A 22,284-nucleotide genomic window follows, 5' to 3' on the forward strand; every position below is an offset into this window, starting at 1 on the left:
CACCTAAAAACAACTCATTCTTTGTCCTACAGAACAAAGAGGCTGGGCTGTTAAAGCAGGTTTCCTGGGAAACAGACGTGGTGGCAGAAATACTTCCAAGCCTTTCCTACGCTGCGCGAGACAAATTGCAGAGTTATTTAAAGTAACACTAAATTATGGATGTTGTCATTACTGATGAGGTTTCATCTCCTAAAGCAAGGGAAGAAGGGTCCACTTTGACTTGGTGTCACTTTTCAACCAGTGCTCTGACATCAGAAACGTAAGGGCTGGGGTTTATTTGGTGACTCCAAATCCTTTCCCTCCTTCTGTACTGCATCTGTGTGGCTGCCATTCCAGTGAGAGCTGCATGACTGACATGCTACAACCCACAGGTGAGGATCTGAATTCAGAAGTGCATGTCTGCAGCTAAAGAACAAATGCTCTGGGGTTTTCTGCTTTTGTTGGCTTCCCTTTCTTCCCCTCCCGTCGTAGCTTTACTCTAGCTGCTATGCTTTGAGCATCACCTGCTAACAACCTGCCCCACCTGAGAACTGATACCCTGCAAGTGAACTCTTTTAATTGCCCGCTACCAGCTTGGCCCTTCAGCAGGAATACCAGAATTTGCCTCACTTTCCTTATGCTTTTCTTTCCTGTAGCTATGGCTAGTTAATTTCTTAAGTTTTTTCCATCTCGTATTTGTATTTTGGCTTTTTCTGCAGCTGGCAATCCCTGTCTGAAGAGGCAAACCCCACAGCGTAAGAGATCTGGGGAGGGGGGAAAACATCCTTTGGCAGCAAGTCAGAGCTTATTGAGTTCTCAAGCAAGGAAGAGATTATAAAAGCTGTGTCGAGAACAGCAGCCAGGAGCATACTTGAAGGATCGTGTTTTAGGTCAACTTCTTGAGCAGAATTGGAGCAGCAAATGAAAACAAAGCAAAGTGGATAGCGTGCAGAGGGCTGCAGAAATGCTCACATCTCCACGTATCCACAGTCTGATGTTTCTTCCATGGCTTGTGCTGTTTCTTTCAATCCCATTTGCTTCTCCCTGCCTTGAATTTAGGTCTTTCCAAAAGATTCTTCAGAGCCGTGCTTTCTATATTATCCATTTGCAAAAACTGCAATTAGACTGCACTACCACCACGTTCTTATCTTTAAATTCATTTAGCCTGACAACGCTGCTTTTCAAAGGAGCCCTCCTTCATCTGCACTCAGCCGAGCATTCAGCTTCACTTGTGCATGCACAGAAAGCTGCATTATTCATCACCCTCATCTGCATATGCACATTCCTCAGCAGAAGGCCGGGCAGACATTTTGTCAGCACTCCAAACGCCTTGGCCAGCAGATGCAGTGCAGAGCCATGCGGGAGCCTGAGCTTGAGGAACAGCACTTAGCTGCTGAGTGCTTAGCCAGGAGCTCCCCCCTCTTCCCCAAAAGCACCTCGTTATTAAACCTGTTTCTCCCATGAAGGAACAGGTCCAGGCTGGAGGACAAGGTGGAGCAGAAAGTCCTAATGGCAAGTCCTGTGCTAGCTTCTTCGAAACACGAGCTTTGCCTGTTAATTGGTCTTATTTCCATGAATAATGTGTTGGTATTTCACTCTGCCCAAATTAGCTTGCCCAAAGCTTGAGAATTGGCTTGCAGGCAGGCCGGCCCCCCGCTGCGCTTGGATCTTTGCCTTTTCAGTTGATTCTCCATCTCCAGAGGACATCAATTAAACCTCTACTATATTCTACAGGCTGCGTCTGTTTGTGTCACACACACACAAAAAACTTATTTGACTGGAACAAGGCTTTAGAAGAACAACCTGCTGTGGGGAGGCTACATAACAGGCTTTTAACACAGTAGATGCACTTCAAACCTCTCAGACCTTTGACTTCTTGAGGCTAAGACTGGAATACATCAAGGATTTTAAATGCTCTTGAAATGACACACCAATACCATGAGCGCTCTGAAAGGGAGAGTGGAGTGATAGCATAGATTGAGCCTTTAAACTCATTCATGGAAACTATGAGGGTTTTCTTCCCTCCCACCAATTTGGCACTTGGCGTCTCACGTGTTAGTACCCATTTTGATACTGAAACATCAGAAAAGGGGTTTTTGGCTTCGCAAAGCAGGTTATATTGCTTCTCCTAGTAACCAATATCCGTGCTTACAAAGGAAAACCCCCACCAATAACTCACACAAAATCAAAAGGTGTTAGAAGCTATTAGAATAGCTGCCAAGGCTTCAGACTCGCATCCTAAAATAATAGGATGGCTGTTCCTAGTTTGAGATTAATTCAGCCTGCATTATTCAACATTTCTAATATTGGAGTGGCAGACAGCCTTCTGAGAAGTCACAGTAAAGTGTCAGCAAAATACATTCTGGAGAAGATAGATAGCTTCTATAAAGAGATATATAATAACTGGGATTAACCTATATTTAAAAGAACAGTAATCAGAAAGGGACACTTCATTAACAACTTTAATTATTTCCAAATCCCTATACAGGTCGTAGCCCATTAACACCAAGGGCTTTTATTTTATATTAATGCAGTTTGCAGCTCTGTAAGTCACCCCAGCGAAGAAGAACTTATTGAAAAAAAAGTGGAAGGGTGGGGGGAAGATGGCTATAAAAAACCTGGGCCTGTCTCCTGGCCTGAAAGCGCAGCAACACGCTTCCCCTCATTATTCCACTCCTCTCAAGGTGACAGATTTCACAGAGCACCGTGCTGGGGGCCGTGATCCAACTTCATGCTCCAGGGATCCCAGCTGATGCCTGACGGCCCTGGCTCCAAGTGGTGGGATTCCCACAGCCCTGCACAGAGCCAGGCCTTCTGCTCAGAGAGCTTTCTTCAAGAAAAATTAAGTTTGCAATTGTAACACAGCATAAGGAATGTTTTAAGCTGCTAGTCTATACCTCTTCATATCAAATAAGGTCTGTCTCGCTCAAATGATCTGGCCACTACAGGATTAACCTTGAACAGCTGGATGCCAGCAGTCTTAGTGGAACAAAGCATCCAGCTGCACTCAGTGAGAGATCAAGGTAAAAGGAAAGCATGCTCCCTCTGGTTTTGAATATTCTGAAACCCAAGAGAGTTCCACACCCTTCTACAAAAGGCATAAGTCCCGGCTAGGAAACAACAATAATAGAAAGACATTGTATGACCTGTGTGTGAGCACAGTTACACCCGAGAAACTGTCTGGTTTCATTAGTGCTGCAAAGCTTTCCTGAAGGAGAAGTTCACCCCAACGTGTTCTCTGTCTCTGAGTATATTGATCTGATATGCATTAGCGTGACTAAGCTTCCACCTTGCACATAAAACACTGCTTCAGCAATAGCAGGCTCTGTTGCCTGTGCCAAGCAGTCAATAAGAACAAAGGTTTGATACTTCAGCAGACAGTGCACTCTACTAGTCACAGCCATTTTGAAATTAAAAAGAGTTTTGATATCGCTTATTGTCAACAGAAATGAACTACAGAATGACCCGGAGGTGGTTTCAGCAGTGTTGGAGTGACAGTTGCATGCAGCGGACAGTTATGCACAGTGTTTAGAAATACAGTTACCTCACTTTCCTGGGTGAAATCGAGAGCATCTTCTCCAGATGCAAGCAGAGTATGAAGAATCCTCTGCTTCACCTGCTCCCATTCAACCAGCATTGATTCTCGGTGATACTCCTCTGCCATGGCAAAAGTCTGTTGGATAAGATATTGCATTAGGATACAGAAGATGCTTCTCTGGCATTCCTGTTATCACTGGCATGATGCTAGCTGGCAGCCTCAGGTATACGTCATAATATAAAACCATTTTCTATTTTCATGATGGAATGTAAACCTTCTCCTCCCCTATAATTATTTCAACAGGGTTTTAAATATGCTTCAGTAATTACAGAGTAATTATGTAATTAAAATAATTTAATAATGCAAAAGTACTATTCCTTATAATTAAGAAAACAAAAATACAAACCAGAGACTCAGTTCTACAACTGATGCCCCAAGAGTACATGTAGGGAAACAACGTAACCTCAGTGCTAGGAATGCAATGACACTTCTAAGCAGCAGCCTTAAGATAAACAACAGGAAGCATTTTTCCACACTGCATAATTCAGAAGGGAAAAAATCACTGCCCTGAATATGACATACCAAAAGCCTAAAGAGATTCAGGAACACTGTCAGATTAACCGTGCATCAGACAGCTTCCATCTCAGAACATCCTCAAAACAATGATTTGCTCAAAGCAGAGGACAAAGTGGGAAAAGCCTATCCTATACCTTTTTCCCATCTAAATGGCTTAGGCATTGGTCCCCTTTGAGGGCAGAAATTTGGGCTCTACAGAACTCTTCTTTAAGCCTAAGAAACCAAATTCCTTAAGATCTACATTTTTTTCCTTGTTTGCTTAAAAAAAAAAAAAAAAAGCCACTTGCTTCCAACTTACCCTCTTCCTAGACTCCTCAATGGCTGACAGCAATGCATTGTCCTTCTCATTCTTCAGGAATCCCTGCAAAAAAAGAGAAGCAGAGCATCAGCCAGAAGGTATTCCTGTGCTAACATAAGATCCACACTGCGCCGCTCAGCTCGCCCAGCAGTTCTCCCCAGTCCACTCCTGAGAAGCTTAAAAGTCACTTTACTTCACCAGAGATACAGCAAGATGTCCATATAGAGCAACAGGAAAATGAAAACGCATTAATTCTGTTTTAATATGCATTAAATCCTAGTGAAACGTCCTGCTTCCATTCCCTTTTATCTCTGTGTCCCAGCAAGCACCTCCTCTTGCTCTCCATTTGAGAGAGCTGGGATGAAAGCTAGGTAGGAGCGATAAGCCAAGATAAGACTGCTGGACTTGAGTAGGGTAAAAAGAAAGAAGAAAGGCTCTGACTCGGCAGCTTCAGGCGGGAGTGGAGCTCTGGGAGGCCCAACAGGAACTGTGAAAAAGCTTTAAAAATAATCAGTTGAAAAAAGATGGAAATAACTAAGCAGCTGGAGAGCACGCAGGAGAAGCCCATGGCATCGTCTCTTTCCTTACATACAGCTGGAGTGGCTAAAAATTATTTACACTTTTAATCCACCAGTACATCTCAAAGCAGGTCAGGTGTATGTGAATAGACTGGCTCTATTAAGCTTTATTTTCTTATCCTCTACATTGCTTTTGTGACCCATAGCAGCAAGCTGAAGATACCCTGAGTTTAGAGCACGTAGCTGTGGGGTAAGCTGCAGGAATACATGGGCACCTAACAGGAAACATTTATTACACCCTGACTGGAACAGCTTTATTTTACACTTTCACCAATTAAACAAATCTAGATGATTTGCACTCCCAGACTTCAGTTTAAACATTATTTGAAACAGGAAAAAAAAAAAAAAAAGCTTTTGCCTCCCTGTCAAGTAACCAGCTGTAACATCATTACCTCCACCAAGTGCTAATACCTGAACAGTCTGTATGCCTGCTCCAGAGATCTAAGGAGAGACCACTGACAACAGAAGGGAGCAGGAATCCAATGCACTGCACTTTGTGCTTTTACACCAGGGATTCACAGCACAGCCTGCTGCCATAGGGGCTGGCACCTCCAGGAAAGCCTATTTATAGTGGATCTTGAGAACAGCCCTGCGGCTGCATTAAACACAGCCACAGGTATCAGCTCGCTGCTTACCTCGGTCTGAGAGATGAGGAAGGTTTGAAGTTTCTCAGAAATGAAGATAATTGATAGGAAACTCAGCCAGTGCAGGTGTGCTGTGTGCCTTCGCTACCCAGCATCCAATAGCAAAAGAAAGGTCACAGTGCCCTTCCCCTCTGAGATCCACAGAACAAGCCATGCCTGGGGCAGGACATCTGACCCCTTCAGCTGGGAGCAGGAACACCACCTGTCTGCACAGCAGGTAAAGAGCTGCAAGCCCCTGCGACAGACCAGGATGTAGTTCTCTTAGAAGAAGCCCTGGAATTCCTTAAATTATACATGGAAAAAGGGCTCCTTGAACACAGACTATCCCACGCTTTTTCCACCACATTCCACTTTTATTTTACAACAATGCCCACAGAGAAATCACAGTCCCAGCCTGAGAAGGGGAAGCAAAACGCAGATCCTTGCACGTGCCTGAGCACCAGGAACAGCAGTTGCTGTAACAGAGCCTGGCCAGCGGCCGAGCTGCAGGTGAGGAGGTGAGGAACAGGACTTGCCTTCCTTACCTTTGGCCACACGGGTGGGAGGTGCCTGGGAGAGAAATGACTGTAGGTGTTTCTTGTTTGTTTTTTCCTGCCCCATCCCCAAACCAGAGACCTGTGAGCTTCCAGATTTCACCAGTCCATTTAAGCGATTTTATTATGCTGAATACCAACCAGGGAATGAGCATGGTCCTCCGCAATCCCAAAACTGCAGCGAGCAAACAAAGATCTTCACATATCTCAAATATTACCTACCATGTCTCATGGACAGAAGGCACACTCAACAAGGCTGCCCTATGCCTGGTACTGCACATAGCCATAGGATGGCAGTTACTGCTTTAGTTGCTTGCAGGCTGATTGCTACACCCGAGGACAGGGACTGGCAACAAGCAACAGCTCTCATAGTGTCACTCTAGGTGTTAGTAGCCATAATTTCACCCTCAAAAGTAAGTGTCCAACTGCTGTACCAGTACTGGTTCCTCGGGCTTCCCACATTGCCACCTAGTGGTGTGCTATGCTTCCACCACAGGACATTTAGGCTTTGCTTCTATATATAAATGCACATACACCCACATGCTTTAAAGGAAAGCAGAGCTCCCTGGAACAAGGGTGGCAGAAATATGAAAGAACTGTGCTTCATATTCTGGCTCCCAGAATCCTAGGCCACAGAACAGCATTAAGGGTTTGCAGATCCATGGAGAGCACTGGGTTGTATTTGCCAAGCACACCTGCCCTACAAGCTCTCTGCAGCCCCAGAGGCAGGGGTGACCTTACCACCAACCCGCAGGCTGCAGCAAGGAGGGAGTGACACACAGCACGGGGATCCCAGGCAGTGCACAGCCCACACCACAGGAGCTGTCCTCCTCTGGGGAGGTGCTGGTGACTGCACAAGGAGCACTGGTGCTGCTTCATATCCGGTACTCAAAGACAGAAGCAGAACAGATATCATTAAGAGACAAAAGCCATTTCACAGCAGCAGATAGCAAGGATAGGGATAGCCAACATGAGCACCGCTCAAACCTCCCAGGTGAAATCCTCACCTTGCAGCTCTCACATACAGGTTCTGTCACAGCAGAGATAAAAATGAAACCATATCTTAATTCCCAAAGGCAGGTTTCCACAGAAAGCTCACGGAGCCCTAACATCACAACCCCCCTCCTGCTCCAAGCAGTGAGTGGCTGCCTGGTACTGAATCTTCCTCTGCGTTTCTGCAGTACGCCCACCTGCTCTCCCCGCACCTAGCTGGGAAAGGAAGCAGCACATCTCTCTTCCATCGCAGGCTCTGCAACTCTTGCTGCTGTATCCTAAGCTCAATTTGGGCAGTATCTGCTGGGAAGCTGTTTGCAAAACAGCAACATGGATGTGAAAATACACCCGCTCTCCCACCTCCAGCTTCCCACTTCTCAGCCAGTCTCATTCTCAATCCTCATTTACTCCTGCAGATCAACTGGCACTCAGCATCCTTCCCCAGTACACTACAGCTACTCTTGGATCTCTCCTTTCCCATGGATTCCAGCTTTATCTTCTCACCACCTCCCTCCCCACTGAAGCCCAGCCCCACTGAGCCTTGCCATGCCAAACCCCAGCCTCCCACTGCTACGCACTCATTCCTACCTCCCAGCATCCAGGGAGCCTTGCTCCCCACTCCTTTCTTCCACAGCCTTTCCTCCCACCCACTGCACCCAACCTCCAGCTCTGGCTGCCCTTCAGCATTCAGAAGCGACGACTGCCTGTTGCTGAGCTCCAGGAGCTGTGACTGCAGAGGCCACGGAGGTGCATGCACGCAGAGGACACCTCACACAGCTCCCCATGGTCCCTGGCCAGCCCAGTGCAATTGCAGGGAGAATGTGGCAGCAGAGGAGGCTTTCAAGGAGCATCGGTAGGTGCTCTGTGCAGCAGAGAGGGCTATAGTAGCGACTGCACGACATGCATTTTCAGATTTTCTTCCACAAGGCTTTCTTACCTTCAGCTTCACTTGAAAATCAGCGTAGGTGAGGAGGATGTAGTGAGGGTAAAGGCAAAGCACCAAAACTGCACTGCCTAGGGAGACATCATTGCCTGAAGGCAGCATTCTCCAGCATGCAAAACAGTTGCCAAGACTCACCCAAGAGGATGAGCTGAGGGGTGCCCCAGGGGAGGCTGTGCCAGGAACCAACACCTGCCTCACTCCAGTCTAAATTCCACAGGAAAATGTTTCAGGAACTAATTCATTATCAGTACAAAAGGGCATGCACACACTGATGGGCTCTTTTTGACAGGAGATTGAAAGTCTCCCCCATTTACTGCAGTAAATGAGGTTAGTAAACTCTCTTCTGGCTGATAGAAGTCTCTTAATTACTTCCATCAGCCAGGTCATACTTTTAATACTTTATCTTAGTATTCAAGCTGTCAAGAGAAGGCAAATGTTGCCAGATAGCATGCTGAAGCTGTGGATGTTGACAGGGATGCTACTTTCCACTGGCAGGGGAAGAAAGAAGAAAATGAAATTAACAGTCTGGGACCATTTCAAGTCAACCGCTCTTTGAAGAAAACATTTTCAAGTGCTGGATTTCCAGTAGATCCAGGGAATCATTCAAAGGATCAGCGGGGATGACAATTACATCAGTAACAAACATCATTCTTGAGCAGTGGGAACAGTAGCTCCAGGTGAAGGATCTGATGTAATTATCTCTACCAGTACTTTTTGTTTGTTTGTTTTTTTAAAGGAAGGGCTGAGAATGTCACAGCTGCATACAAATCAATGCCTTCAATCCAGTCTTCGTAACAAATCGACACCTTGAAGAGATGGGATGGAGCCTGAGGAAGGAATCCCTTTGTTCCACAGCATGTTCTCACCCCAGCAGTATGGGGGGACATGCCTTTCCATCTCATGTAGGAAATGCAAATGGTAAAGCTCACGTCTGACCTCTCTACAAGTACTCGGTTCCAGGGTCTAGTTACAGAAAAGTCCTCCCAGTCTAACAAAGCTGACATTTGTAGACATTTTCAGCAAAATTAATTCACTGTTGACTAAATAGGAGAACAAACAGGGAAAACCAGAAGGGTTTCTAGTTTGCTAAGACCCAAAAGCCAGTCATTGCATTAGAGTTTCAAAGGAACAGCTGCACCAGAGGAAAAGCTATGAGAACTGCTACCTAGTAGACAGGGCAGCCAACCGCTGGGCTTGGGGAAGGCTTGCTGCTGTGCCACCTGCCTTCCCAACAGACCTGAACCCTGTCCACGCACACCACGCATGCTGTGCTCACAGCTAGCACTCCCATTTAACTCACATGGAAGCACAGGCAGGAGAGCTCTTCCTTGCTCCACAAGCAGACAACATTTCAGAAGCAGTAAGTCATGAAAATATACAAACCTGGCCCAAGCTCTGCTACGCTAGCAATGGCTCTAAAGATCATAGCAATTCTAAAGCAGCTGACATTCTGCTCCAGCAAGACCAAATTTTGCAAAGCTGCAGCACACCCAGCAGGAGCAGCAGTGCAGTCCTTCCTCCTGCAGTAGCAAGTCAGTGTGTGCACCATTGCAGAGGATGCAACGCGTTCACAGGAAAAGCACCTTGCAGGAAACAGAGCACCACCAGCAGCCTGGTAAGCTTCCTCAGTGCCTCCCCGTGCAAGTGGAAAATGCACAGCATTAATCCTGGCATGGGGACAAGCCCTCACCATCAGCATGGCAGCAATGTGACAGTCAGAACTGAATGGTTCCTTTAATCTGCATTGTGTGGCGAGCCTTAGGCAAATACGCATAAGCAAAGTGCTTGCTGCCCTAGGCTAATACCAGCAGTACAAGAATCTCCTACGTTTTTGTGTTATTTGAGCAGTTTAGAGTGTTTGATTTGCAAAACTCAAGCAGTTTTCACAGTAATCTTCAGACCGTAGCCAGGAATACTGGATTTTGTTGCATTGGATAAATATCATTATTCCTTCTGGCCAAGATGGCAAAGCTCCAGCTGCCAAAGCAGTGCTCCGCATGAAGGCAGCGCACCTCCAGCAGGAGCAGAGCACAGGGTGTGCACTCTGCAACACTCACTGCGACCATCCCGAGCTGGGAAGGTGCTCTTGGAAGGCAGAACCACATGGAGCACACAGCTCCTGCTGCAGCCAGGAGGGGTCAAACACAGCAGGGAAGGCTGCAAGAATTAGAAAACCCAGCGTAGTGATACGACTGGGTGAAGTGGAGCACGTGCTTCCATCAAACAGCATATATATATTTTGTTATGTTAGGTATACGTTTATTAACCACCGTACCTATTACTGATGTATCTGATTATTATAATATTTGTAAATGTTTATTCCACATGTTATGTCTATCCCCTCCATCACACCCAGATGCTGTCACAGTTGCACACAGCACTCTTTCTTTCCCAGGTTCTGGAGGCCTCTGCTGTGTCACATTGAGATGCACAGGGGAATGCTGGTAGAACTGGCTTTAATGGGGACTTTCCAAAGTCATCAATGCTTTAATGGCAAAACACTTACATAACACCTTTTTTTCTAACATAGAATTTTAAAATAAAGGAGCTCTAAGTGAGGTTCTACTCCATGTATAGTTATTAGCCTTCATGGCATGGATCAGCTGAGGCAGCAATTGCCAATGTAGCGTAAGAACAGCAGGAGGAACCGTACTGCCTCCCCAGTGCCCCTTCTCCTCCTCCCCCTGCACTGTGCTCCTGCTTCCCTGTAATGCCCTGGGGAGCTATGGGCCCACCAGCAGCACGCCTGGCACCAGTGCTTTGCCATCAGGCCCAGGAGCATGGGGCTGCATCAGCACAGGAACTGAGCTCCTCCAGCAGGTTCCCAGACACTCAGTGAGTTGCTCTAGGATGCAGAGCAGTGGCCCCAGCCTGCCAACAGCAGCTGTGGTTTCCCTTGCACTACAGATATGCACCCTGATTAAAAAGCACAGATAGCGATGCTTTTCTGCCAAACCAGCACCATGAAAGTCACGTTCCGTTTGGACCGCGTTTTCTGAACTGTCTGAAATAAATGATGGATCTCTGGCCCTTCGGACCTGGCTCACAATATAACCTTACATGAAAATATTCAGTGTGCCAACAAAGAATTGCTGACCATCCGCTGGAGCACGCTATTGCGCCTGCCCCTCCAGCAGCAGGCTTCTAAAGGAACTCTGAGAAAACACAGACCTCAGTCATTGCACAGCTACAGCCAAGCCTGCCGTGCAACACCCCTCGGTGAGAACCTCTCTGCATCAAGCAGAGCAACGCCTTGCATCAAGCCATCAAAACTAATTTCACTGATGACGCCATTTTCTCATTTCCTTCAGTGCCATTTTAACACAGTGGTCGCTCTGAGCTCTCAGGCAGCAGTGACAGCTGGGTGCCCCCCAGTGCAGCCCCACATCCCAGCACCCAGCAGTGCACCCTGACTGAGGGCAGAGAGAGTGGGTCTGGGAGGCTGTGGGAGAGACATAGAGCGGGGTATGTCTTGGGGACCGCCAACAAGAAGGACAAGCTGTGGAACAGCCATTTGCTGCTATCAGCCAGCCTCCCCGAGCCCACCAATCCAAATATTAGTGCAAACCTTCACCTCGCCCTGTCCCTGTTAGTACGTTCTCCTTTTGCTCACCCAATTTGGGGCATGTAACCTTGCTGTGCTGAGAAAAAGGAGACATCAAGCTTCTTGGGGAGAGAAACAAAGTACATTATTATTATTTGTGCATCTCTTCTTTCACAATCTCAGACACATAAAAGAAGTTAAACACCTTCCAGCTGGCACAGAACTCTGAAGACACAGGGGGTGCCTCCCAGCACTGCGGGAAGACAGAGCCCAGCAGAAGCATCCGCCTGTCCCAGGAGCCTGCAGCAGGCTGAGACCTCCTGGAAAAACCCAAGTGGGGAAGGAAAGCCTTCTGAAGTTAAAAAAAAAAAAGTCCAAGTCAGCCCTTCCTCCTGAAGGATTTTACATCATTAAAATAATAATAGAAAAAGCCACGTCTAGAATATGACAGTTACAACCACCCCATTCCTATTTCCCGGACACCCTAGTGCTCAGACAGCACAGCATTCACAACAACCCTCTGCTGCAACACCCGACCCATGACGCCGAGCAACCTTTCCTTTTCTCAGCATCTCCCCATTGTGCTACAAACCTGCACTTCCGACTTCCCACTGCTGAGGGGGCACCGCAGACAAAAGGTCCCCCCCACCACACCGTGCCCACCCACAGCGCTCGGGGGAATGAGGCACCAGCCCCAGGTGCTGCCCACAGAGAGCAGGAATCCCACTGTCACAGACCCACAGCCAGGCATTCATTGCTAGGTCTCGTGTTCCATACGCTCATTTACGGAGCTCGGATGAACTCTGTCTCCCACTCATTTCAGACAAAGGAAAATAATTTGCACCAGCACCAACGGCAGCGTACCAAGCTGCCTCCCACTCAGAAACAGCTCCCTCCAGCTCCCCACACATTGCAGCCTTTTGCTCGAGGAACTGATGTGTTGCTGAGCTGCTGCCGCGGCAGGACCCTTACAGCACCAGCAGCCTCCTTTACAACAGGCAACTTGCAGGCACACTGTGCAGCAAATCCCATTTCAAATGGTTCGGGCACGGCTAACAATAGGAGAGCATAGGTGGCACACGGGCACCCCGACGCTGTGCTGCAGGGCCTGTGCTGCTCCCCAACGGGAGAAAAAAAGTGACCCATGCCATGGTCCTGACCCCAGGGAAGTGCTGGGCAGGCAGAGCCCAGGAGGCAAACAGAGCCAGGGGGCAAGCAGTGCCGCTGTGTGCTGCAGACCCCCACCCTGCCATAGCCACTCACTCCCCCTTGCTGTTCCCTCCACCAGGATGCTCCTGGCTTTCCCTTCCCTATCACATCCTATTCACTTGAAGGAGAGGTGGGGTCTTGGCTACAGACTTAAAATAATACACTTCATCTCATCCAAGAAGCTAGCAAAAAGAAAAAAGCAAACCCTGATACCTTTGTTGCTTCGATGAGCGGAAATAATTTTCCAGCAAAGACTGTTCTTAGTTTTCATTTTCATCCCACATTTGATATCCTCACTTCCAAATAGAATTCAAGAAAGTTCAGGGTGCCTCCTAAATAAGCCCTAAGTGCATCTGCAGGAGCAAACGGTGTACCAACATCTCTGCGCCACAATGAAAGCCAAGAAAATAGCATCTCAAAGCAGCGCCCTTATTTCTGTTCAAAACGTTCCCGTGGACGTTCCACAGCATAGGAAGAGACCACAGGAATAAGGACACTCAGAAAGTTACACGGCTGTATTTGTCCTTATCAAAGAGCTGCGATGTCGGAGGGTCTCTGCAGCACAGCCCTGTGTCGGCTGCCCCACCCAGCAGCTGCTTGCAGATCAGGGGTCCGACACAGCCCACAGAATGCAGGGTCTGCCCCGAGCCACCCACCTGTTCTCCTCCATCACCCACCTCCCACTGCAAACAGCCCGCAGCAGCGGCACAAAGGAAAAGCAGAATGAAAGAACACCTGAAGGAAAAGGCTCGCTCCTACCCAAGCGAGCTTTTCACTTTTGTTGTACACATTTTGAAACACACCCGTTCCTACCTGCAGATCTCAGTGCCCAGCAGCTACAAACCTGTCAGTGCCGGCTGCCCGCGCTCACACTGCTGTCTCTCTGCATTAACGCTCAAGTTTTTCGCATCTTTAAAATAAAAGAAAACCTGCTAGGGCTGAGACCAGGAGTCCAGCACTGCCACAGGAGCGCGGCTGCTCCCCACGGCTCAGCACTGCAGCGCATCTCTGCTTCCTCCAGTGGTGCTCGATTCAAACGCTGGGGAGCACCAGCCTGAAACCAGTAACTGCTGGGAGTAACAGTCATAGGTTACAGAAGGATATTTTATTGTTAGCGGGCTGTACCATGTAGCAGTCAGGAGGGGGTGAGGCAGACAAGGCGATTTTTTTTCCCCGAGCCACCACAATTACTCTGATGTGAATTTTTGATGACTTCCGACATATTGCATGGTTAATCATCGCTTCAGCTGTCACGTTGGGTTAACGTGCAGAGTGCATTTGCTGCATTGTGATGCAGCAGCACGGCCACAGCTCGTGGCACTGGGTGTGAAGCTATTCCCTTTGCTGAGCTGCATGAATTCGCACATACCGTGAGGGGCTGAGATAAACGTTTGATTTTGTATAGCGTAAGAAAGCTTCTGCCATTTTAGACCTGCAGCAGTCGAGCAACTTGTAAAGGCTGAGTATTCTGCTGCATATTAATTGTGCTGGTGCTGTTTGCAGGGAGCTGCGACTCCCTTTGTTCTGCTGCGTTCGGTTGTTCAGTGGTTAAAAGCTGTAGGTGCTATTTACCTTAAACGTTGATCTTTTTGGTGGCTTTGCCCATGGCACCTAATTGTGAGCATACACCTCAGGCATCACCATGCAGCACTCTGACTGATACGTGCTCAGCCCAACTGCAACCTCCTTCAACATGATACAGAAAGCACACTCATGGTAAATCATCGCACACAAAGAGTAAAAACGCGCTGCTTAAAAATAAAGAGGGTTTATTCGCCAAGCACCACTTCTTCCCGTGTGCTTTAAGCATCAAACGAAAAGCATAAGGTTATGCAAAGTGCTAACGCGTGCTTTCCATTGTCACCAATAGAAAAACAATACTGCGAGCGACTGTGCAATTACAAGCGGGGATGTAAAACAGCAGAGATGAAGCCATGCTAAGAGCCAGTCACCCGATGATTAAAGTCAGGCCAGTGTATTCCAGCAGTCAGGTGATGGTGCCATCATTACAGTGCAGAAAGCCAGAGAAAAATCGAGAAACGGACCACCCCCATCTTAAAGGAAAAAAAATTACAAGCACCAAAGACATCAGGAATGCATTTGCTAATGCGCAGAACACACTGCCATGAGGAAGGGTTGCACAGAACAGGGGCTGAGAACCCTCAGAGCTTTACCTTCACTGTGCCAGCCCTGAGAACACACACACACACCCCGATGTCCTGCTTGGGGATGGCCGTGTTGGTGCCTAATGAAGCATGGTGAGCACCCTGGTGAACACACTGCACATCACCACAGTACCCAACCAATTCATTACTTCCATTTCTGTTTTAATTCCAACACCATCACAGGGGTACAGGCTGCACACAAAGCACCAGTAAAAATGGCGCAAAGTATTTCATATAGAAAAAAAACAGGCTCTGAATTCACATCGTGCTTTCTTGTTTGGGAGCAATTCCACTTCTCAGCAGCAGGCTTTTAAGAAGTGCTCTGTGAACAGGGTTTACCCACCCCAAGGCACCATCAGGCACCTTACACAGCGCCAACACAGGACGCTGGGGCTTTGGAAGCAGCAGACCTGATCCTCAGGGCTGCTGCGAGGAGTGAGCTCTCCCTGCTTTGATCCAATAAGCACTGGACAGCATATCCAAATCTTCGTACCAGGAGGCTCCAGAATGAAAAAAAAAAAACACAGATCCAAACCCACCAATGTTCTTTAAGGAAAGCCACTGATTACTACCCCAGAATGCAAGAGAAGCCCATCCTGGGGGAGGACAGGCATTTGTGCAGGAGCCATCTGAGTCAGGCACTCCTCCAGCACTGCAAGCATCCATGCTGGCGCTGCCCCCCTTCTGCCCCACGCAGCACTCCAGCTTTGGGCAGCTTGCCACTCACATACCTCCCATTGGCAAAATGCTCCAGCAGCACACAGCCACCAGAACAGGCGATGCCCAGAGCTCTTGCTCTCTAGACAAACTTTCAAACAGGTAAAGGGTTAGGGTTACCTGGAGAGACAGCCTGCAGCCCTGCTCGGGGCTTTCCGAAGCAGCACAGATCCGGAGCTGTGAGCAGCTGCTTTAAAGATGCTATTTTACAAACAGAGGTTCTCTGGTTGTTTTGGTTTTTTATGTAATGTACTGCAGGAGCTACTCCCAGCTTCAAAACTACGCATTACAGATCAGCACAGTTTACATTTTTGTTTTACACTTTGTATTTTCAGCTCAGTGCCGCAGAGAAAGCTTTCCTGTGTGGCTCAGCACACACTGCCTTCCCTTACCTGGCAGTTTCTTAAATTAACAGCTTTGAGAAATGAGAACAGAAACTATTCATCCAAATGGCAGTTAGCATGACTGACAGGGAGCAGTAAGCACACTGAAATGTGGAACTGCCCCTATTTCAGTGCCACCAATGCAGTAGAGCACTCAGCCTACACACGTCCATCACATCTGCACTCAGATATTACTTTGGGAGGAAAAGAGAGAAAACTACTGCTCAGGGTTAGTGGGCTACAGCTGAGTGAAGCCATAAAGGTTTTACTTCTGAGAAGGAAGTATAATATCCCAAAGACAAAGGTGAAGCAAGGATCATGCATCAACCATGTGAATTGCTTTAATGCTTTTAGTTGTGATGCTTACACCGGAATTGCCTGGACAGCCCACATCTCTAACTGTGAGGTTTTAAGTAGCAGCACTTCACAGCATCAGTAGATGAACCATAAAAGATATGATGGATTTAGCAACTTTTGCTGTTCTCTAAGCCAAAACTCAAAGGCAAGAGGTGCCCTAACAGGCAAGCAGAGCTCTCAGTCCCTGCCAGCATATAGGTGCCCTGTGCCCAACTAAGGAGCTCCTTCCCTCCTCGCTGCCACTGCCCCTCTGGGGTCAAGGAGAGTCCTCCACCATCACTGCAGAACAAAAGATCACAGAAAACCCTGAGTTGGAAGGGACCCACAAGGGTCAGAGTCGAACTCCATGCTATCACCCTACCTTAAAGCCAAAAAAAAAAAAAACCAAACCCTAGAACAGCTAGTATACAGTCTGTGAAATGTCTTCTCTCTTTTCACCCAGGCAGGGGTGAGAGGACGAATACAAAAGGTACTGCTGGGTCTGATCCTGCATCAGCTCCTACCTGAAGTCCTGCAGCTGTGACACCCACTGCCACTGACCAGTGTTAGCCAGCAAACACCAGAGATATTGCTGGCAGCGAGTTAAGCAGCGGCAGGCAGCTCCTTCCCGCAAGTCTTTTTCTTTGCTGCTTCATCCAATGCTGCAGTAGCAGCAAATAGTGCACTGTCATAGCAGGGCCAGTGGGCACCTTGCAGCACCTCTCCCTCTCTCTCTGCACCAGGCTGTCGGGGCTGTCCGGCACTGAGGGCCCCTGGGCAGGAGGCAGCAGCACTGCTGGATCTGCGCTCATCCTCTCCTCCAGAGGGAGGCAGAAAGGAGACAGAGGCATAGGAGTCCAACTTAGGTAGTTGGGAGTGAAGGAAACCCAGGCGAATCCCGCCTTTCACAGCAACTGACATTCAAACAGCATAAGAAGTCAGTCAGGCCGAACACACCGTAACACTACTGACCCATGTGTAGGAAGTTTGGGCTTTGTGGCAAAGGGCTAGCTTGTATGGACTGGATAACTTGCGCTCCCAAACATGAGAACTGGGAAGCAATCGACCTCCAGCAATACCCAGAGCCCTCAGAGAGAGCCTTCCTCCAGCAGGGGAAGGTCCCCAGATTACACCAGACCAGAGTGAAAGTCTTATCACAGAAGCCTTATCATTATACACAGCCCAAAGGAAATGCAAGTTCCAGCACAGCTTTCTGGGGCTCAACGTACCCCAGACAAAGCAATCCAGAGTCCCCAGGCATGGGACTGCCACATAACCCGCAGCACCGTTCTGCCATCCATGCCCTGTATCCCAATGAGCAGTGCCAGTTATTGGGATGAACAGGAGAACTGCTCTCCATTCAGCTGTCTGACAGTGTCATGAGCTACCTCCTGGCCAGACTTATCTGAGAGGCAAGAGCAGGAACTAGCTTTAATTAGAGCCTTTTTAACAAAGAAAAAAGGGTATTACCCATGCTCTCCATCAAGTGCTAATTGAGATGGAAGCGTTTAAACAAAGCGCAACAAGTATCCATTTACCCACAGCTATTGTTAAATATCTACTTGGAGATTATTCCCCAAGTTATAATGTGCCATGAATATTCAAACCGTTTTCCTTCTTCAGCATTAAAAAGAATAATCACCTTAAAAAAAAAAAAAAACAACTGGAAGCCAAACAGCTATTTTGCAGCAGAATTGGAGGAGTGTATTCAACATGTCAGTGCTAACGTTAGAGGGAAAGGAGAGATGGCTCCAGCTTCTGGAGCAGTGAGCTCTGCCTGGAAAGTCTCTCACACAGCATTAGTACAGGCTGCAAGTCTGTAATTAGACAGGGAACACGTTCACTTTTAATTCAGGACGCTGATTTCTTTTTCCTGTGCAAGCCCTGAATGTCAGTGTCTCCCATAGATGAATGCAAGCCATTGCCTTGGCATCACAGCAGGGAAAACCCTCACATCCCCATGGCCTATTCAACCTCAGGTCACCGACATTCACACCTTCATTTCCACGCTCATCTTTCCAGCTACTGAACTTATTACAGCCTTTCCTTCTGAGCTGAATTCCCACATGCTTGCACCCTCCCATGGAGACAAATTAACCTAATGCTGGCCAGAGGCCCAACCCACACGAACAGCTGTCAAACACCAAGTCCATAGAATCACAGAACCAATCTTTCACCTCTTCTGACCAATGCCTCCGCAGTGCCCGTAACCCACAGGGAGAGCTGATTTAAGAGCACCCTTTGACACAGCCCAGCGATGAATTATTAACTCCGGCAGAAGCTGCAGAGCATCAGCTCAGAGCAATCACGAGCCTTCTCCCATGATTAAACCAGAACACAATTATCAGAGCTCCTGCTCCTCACAAAATGCCTCCAAATTCTCCATCACACAAAGCCCGGAAGGCACCACGCACACATCCACGCTCATACGTGGGAACAGAAACAATTCTGCGCTTTTACATTTGTTTCTTCAGAGCTTTGTTATCAATTGTGAATGGCCTAAGAGAGCTCTGTCTCTCCGCACATTGTAGCAATTATACATTCCAGTATCACAGCAAAAGGTGCCAGGAGGAAAAAGACAGCACAGAGGGTTTAGCAGGTGGTCCAACACACAGGGTATGCGTGGATGTTTGCTTGGGATGGGATGCCACGCAGTGCCACACGTAGCACAGAGGCAGGGCCAAGACAGAATTTTAGATTTTCAATAGCAAAGGAGCTAAATTTGTACTCCTTTAATTACAGCTACCAGATCTTCAGAAAGCAGCACTGGAACTACTGCCCTGCAAGGGCAGTGAAACACCCACATGCACAAGGGCTGAAGCCAACACAGCAGCGCACGCCTGCTTTGTCTCACTAGCTGTGCTTTTCTCACAGCGCAAGCACAACTGCTATCAGTATTGGCATCTCAGTGGGCTTAATTAGAAGTCAGGCCGACTCTATTCAGGCCTTTCTGCTGCACTCATTGCATTAATATCCAAGTGCCTTCCAGTCCTGCAGTACGCGACATGACTAACATCTGTCACATGTTGTTTGTTCTCTTCTCTCTTTCCTGGGGGAGTAGAAACAGCATTCACAGGGGTGGTGGAACAGCTAACAACTGGGAAAGAAAATCCCCAGCCCTGGCTCAGTCTCCTCATAACGAGCCTGTGCTGGCCAGGCCTGCTTGGTTCATGTTTCAAGATTATCATCATTACCATAATGATTAAGCTGTACACATTAAGAGGTAGCTTAGCACCAGCTCTTCTCGCAAGTAGCATTTCTATGCATGATTGACAGAATTGGAAAACAAATGAAAACCTGGCCTTGGCTGAGCACATCAAGTTGTCTGGAAGGTTTTATCACTTGCAGGATACATTCCTTCCTTCGCCCAACACTCCCTGTCTTATCAGCTCAGTGTAGAGAACATTGAGGGTGTATTTTCCTGCAGAGGAACTAAGGGTTCATCTCTAGAGTTTAACAGAAGTGGAAGATGAAGGGATGAACAGCTTAACTTGCCCTACAACTCCTCCAAAACATGCCACACATCTTAGAGCTAAGGAGGTTCAACCTGGAATTTTACAACTAGGAGACAGAAGCTAGTGATAATATTCCTTCTGCACTCACAGGCCTTTCACTTTGCCCCATGATCCTCCATCTGTACATCTCTTCCCTTTTTATGTTGGAAATGGGCAACAGCAGGGGAAGAGCCACTCCATTATGCCCCTACCATCACTTTCTCTCCATTTGTCCACCCAAACCCTGCAAAACTGAAGGTAATAGAAGGCCACTGAAAACTGAGTAACAAACTCTCTAATTGGAAAAGAAAGCAAGGACTTGGAATGAAAAGGGGAATACATACAGCTTTCATTCGGCATAATGTGTACAGCCATACAAAACAGGGATTAGTCTTCCACAGAAAAAAAGGAACAAGGTTTTTAAGAGTACAGATCAGGCAGCTCTCAGGAAGGACAGATGCTGACTCAGAAAACCATTAAAAGGACAAAGTGACTTTCAGATGGAGGTCACCAGATCAAACATGAACTAGGTCAGCACAGTCGCAATGAAAGCACTTCATAGAATCGCTAAGGCTAGAAAAGATCCACAGGATCATCCAGTCCAACCATTCACCCATCACCAATGGTTCTCACTAAACCATGACCCTCAACACAACATGCAAACGCTCTTTGAACACCACCAGGCTCGGTGACTCCACCACCTCTCTGGGCAGCCCATTCCAGTGCCTGACCACTCTTTCAGAGAAGTAGTATTTCCTAACGTCCAGCCTGAATCTTCCCTGACACAGCTTGAAGCCATTCCCTCTAGTCCTATCACTAGTCACACAAGAGAAGAGGCCGACCCCCAGCTCACTACAACCTCCCTTCAGGTAGTTATAGAGAGCAATAGGGTCTCCCCTGAGCCTCCTCTTCTCCAGACTGAACAATCCCAGCTCCTTCAGCCTGTGCTCTATTTAAAGACTGACAATTGATTTAAGCAAAAGCCTTGTTAAGCTTCCCTCAGCTCCTGAGTGGCAGAAAGGAGCACAGAGCTTCCATTCTGTAGGAGAGCCCCAGGGACAGCCAGAGCTTCAGCAGGTGCCCAGAGAGCAAGCGTTACTGCAGGAGCAGAAGCCTGAGAACTGCACTGCCCCATCTGCTGAAATGGATAAATTATTCCTTTCAGTTGAGAGTTGCTACCTCAGTGTGCTCATCGATTTGCTGCTGAACACACACAGTCAAACCTGGATATCCACCTGGCATCTATAAACAAGCATAAAGATCACACTGCAGGTTTCAAGTGGATTATTTCGTTAATGCATTTTCATGTAAAACTTCACACAACTTACTCATGAAAAACAGACCCACTAAATATTATGTATACTTTCCCTCAACAGCTCAGAAAAGGCTCTGACCATCACTAGAGATCTTGCCACACCACAGGCTCCAAGGCGTGCCTTATGAGAACCCTTAGTGCAAAAGGACCTTGCAGAAGAAGCCCAAAGAAGACAGACAGGGTTCCAGGACACACTAATGCAAAGCAGGAAATGCAAGGCATTCAGCTCTCAGGAGCTACACCCAGCAGTGTAGCAGCTTTAACTCTGGGCATCAAGCACAACTTGAGTGTTCCCCATCCACCTTCAAAGGGAACTGGTTAAGTCCACCACTGGACCGTGCTGCAAACAGGACCCCCACAAACCCCAAGTCTGAGAGCAGTGTCCCAGTGTTCCCTGAGCTCCAGCAGCTGGGGGGCTGTGCCATGCCCTCTGGGCACCACCTTTCCCTACCCCCCACTTGACCCTTCCATGACACAGCTCTGTGCCATTCCCTCAGGCCCCATCGCTGCCCTGAGAGCAAAGCTCAGCACTGCTCCTCAGGAGGAAAGCTGGAAGAACACACTAGGAGGCAGAGAAAAGAATACTTGATTTCATTTCTAAAGGAACATTTACTGATATTTGCTCCAAACAAGATCTTCCAGCTGCTGAAGCTTAATGCTACCCAAAACACCAGTTCCCTAGAGTCCTCCATTATCAGCAAAGGCCTTTCTTCTGTGTCCACATGTTATTTCTACAGGTTCTCTTCACTATCCAATTTGAGCTCCTTAGGTGTTAAGCATTCGAGGAATGCCATCCAACCCTGCCCCTTGCAGGCCCACTGGGATACCTATTAATTCACCCTCCTGGAGAGAAAGAGTTTATCATCTCCTGCAATTGCCAGTACCTAAAAAAGTGGAACAGGGCAATTTAAATTGGCATTGTAATTATTAAAAGTCTATAAATAGTCACTGCCACAGTGTGAATTAAATCGCTATATACTAACGTCCCCTCCTTTCTACCTTTTAATACTAAACACTGATTAAATCAGGTAAGCAGGGA

The 22,284-nt window shown here is 47.7% G+C and overlaps 1 protein-coding gene across 5 annotated transcripts in view; it reads right to left on the bottom strand.

The window, feature by feature from the left end:
- NUP93 (nucleoporin 93) overlaps positions 1-22,284 on the bottom strand; it is a 70,811-nt gene that overhangs the window by 22,517 nt on the left and 26,010 nt on the right. For 4 of the 5 annotated variants that reach the window (NM_001012526.3, XM_040707045.2, XM_015279139.4 and 1 more), the window contains 2 exons: positions 4,392-4,454; positions 3,524-3,652 (listed from right to left, as the gene is read on the bottom strand). In NM_001012526.3, the coding sequence (NP_001012544.2) occupies positions 3,524-3,652; positions 4,392-4,454 (192 nt within the window). Of the gene's footprint in view, positions 1-3,523; positions 3,653-4,391; positions 4,455-4,584; positions 10,213-22,284 lie in introns of those variants that run through there. The other variant, XM_040707046.2, reaches the window with a different exon arrangement.

Source organism: Gallus gallus, chromosome 11 (assembly GCF_016699485.2).
Source record: "Gallus gallus isolate bGalGal1 chromosome 11, bGalGal1.mat.broiler.GRCg7b, whole genome shotgun sequence".
In the NCBI taxonomy this organism is placed as follows: Eukaryota; Metazoa; Chordata; class Aves; order Galliformes; family Phasianidae; genus Gallus; species Gallus gallus.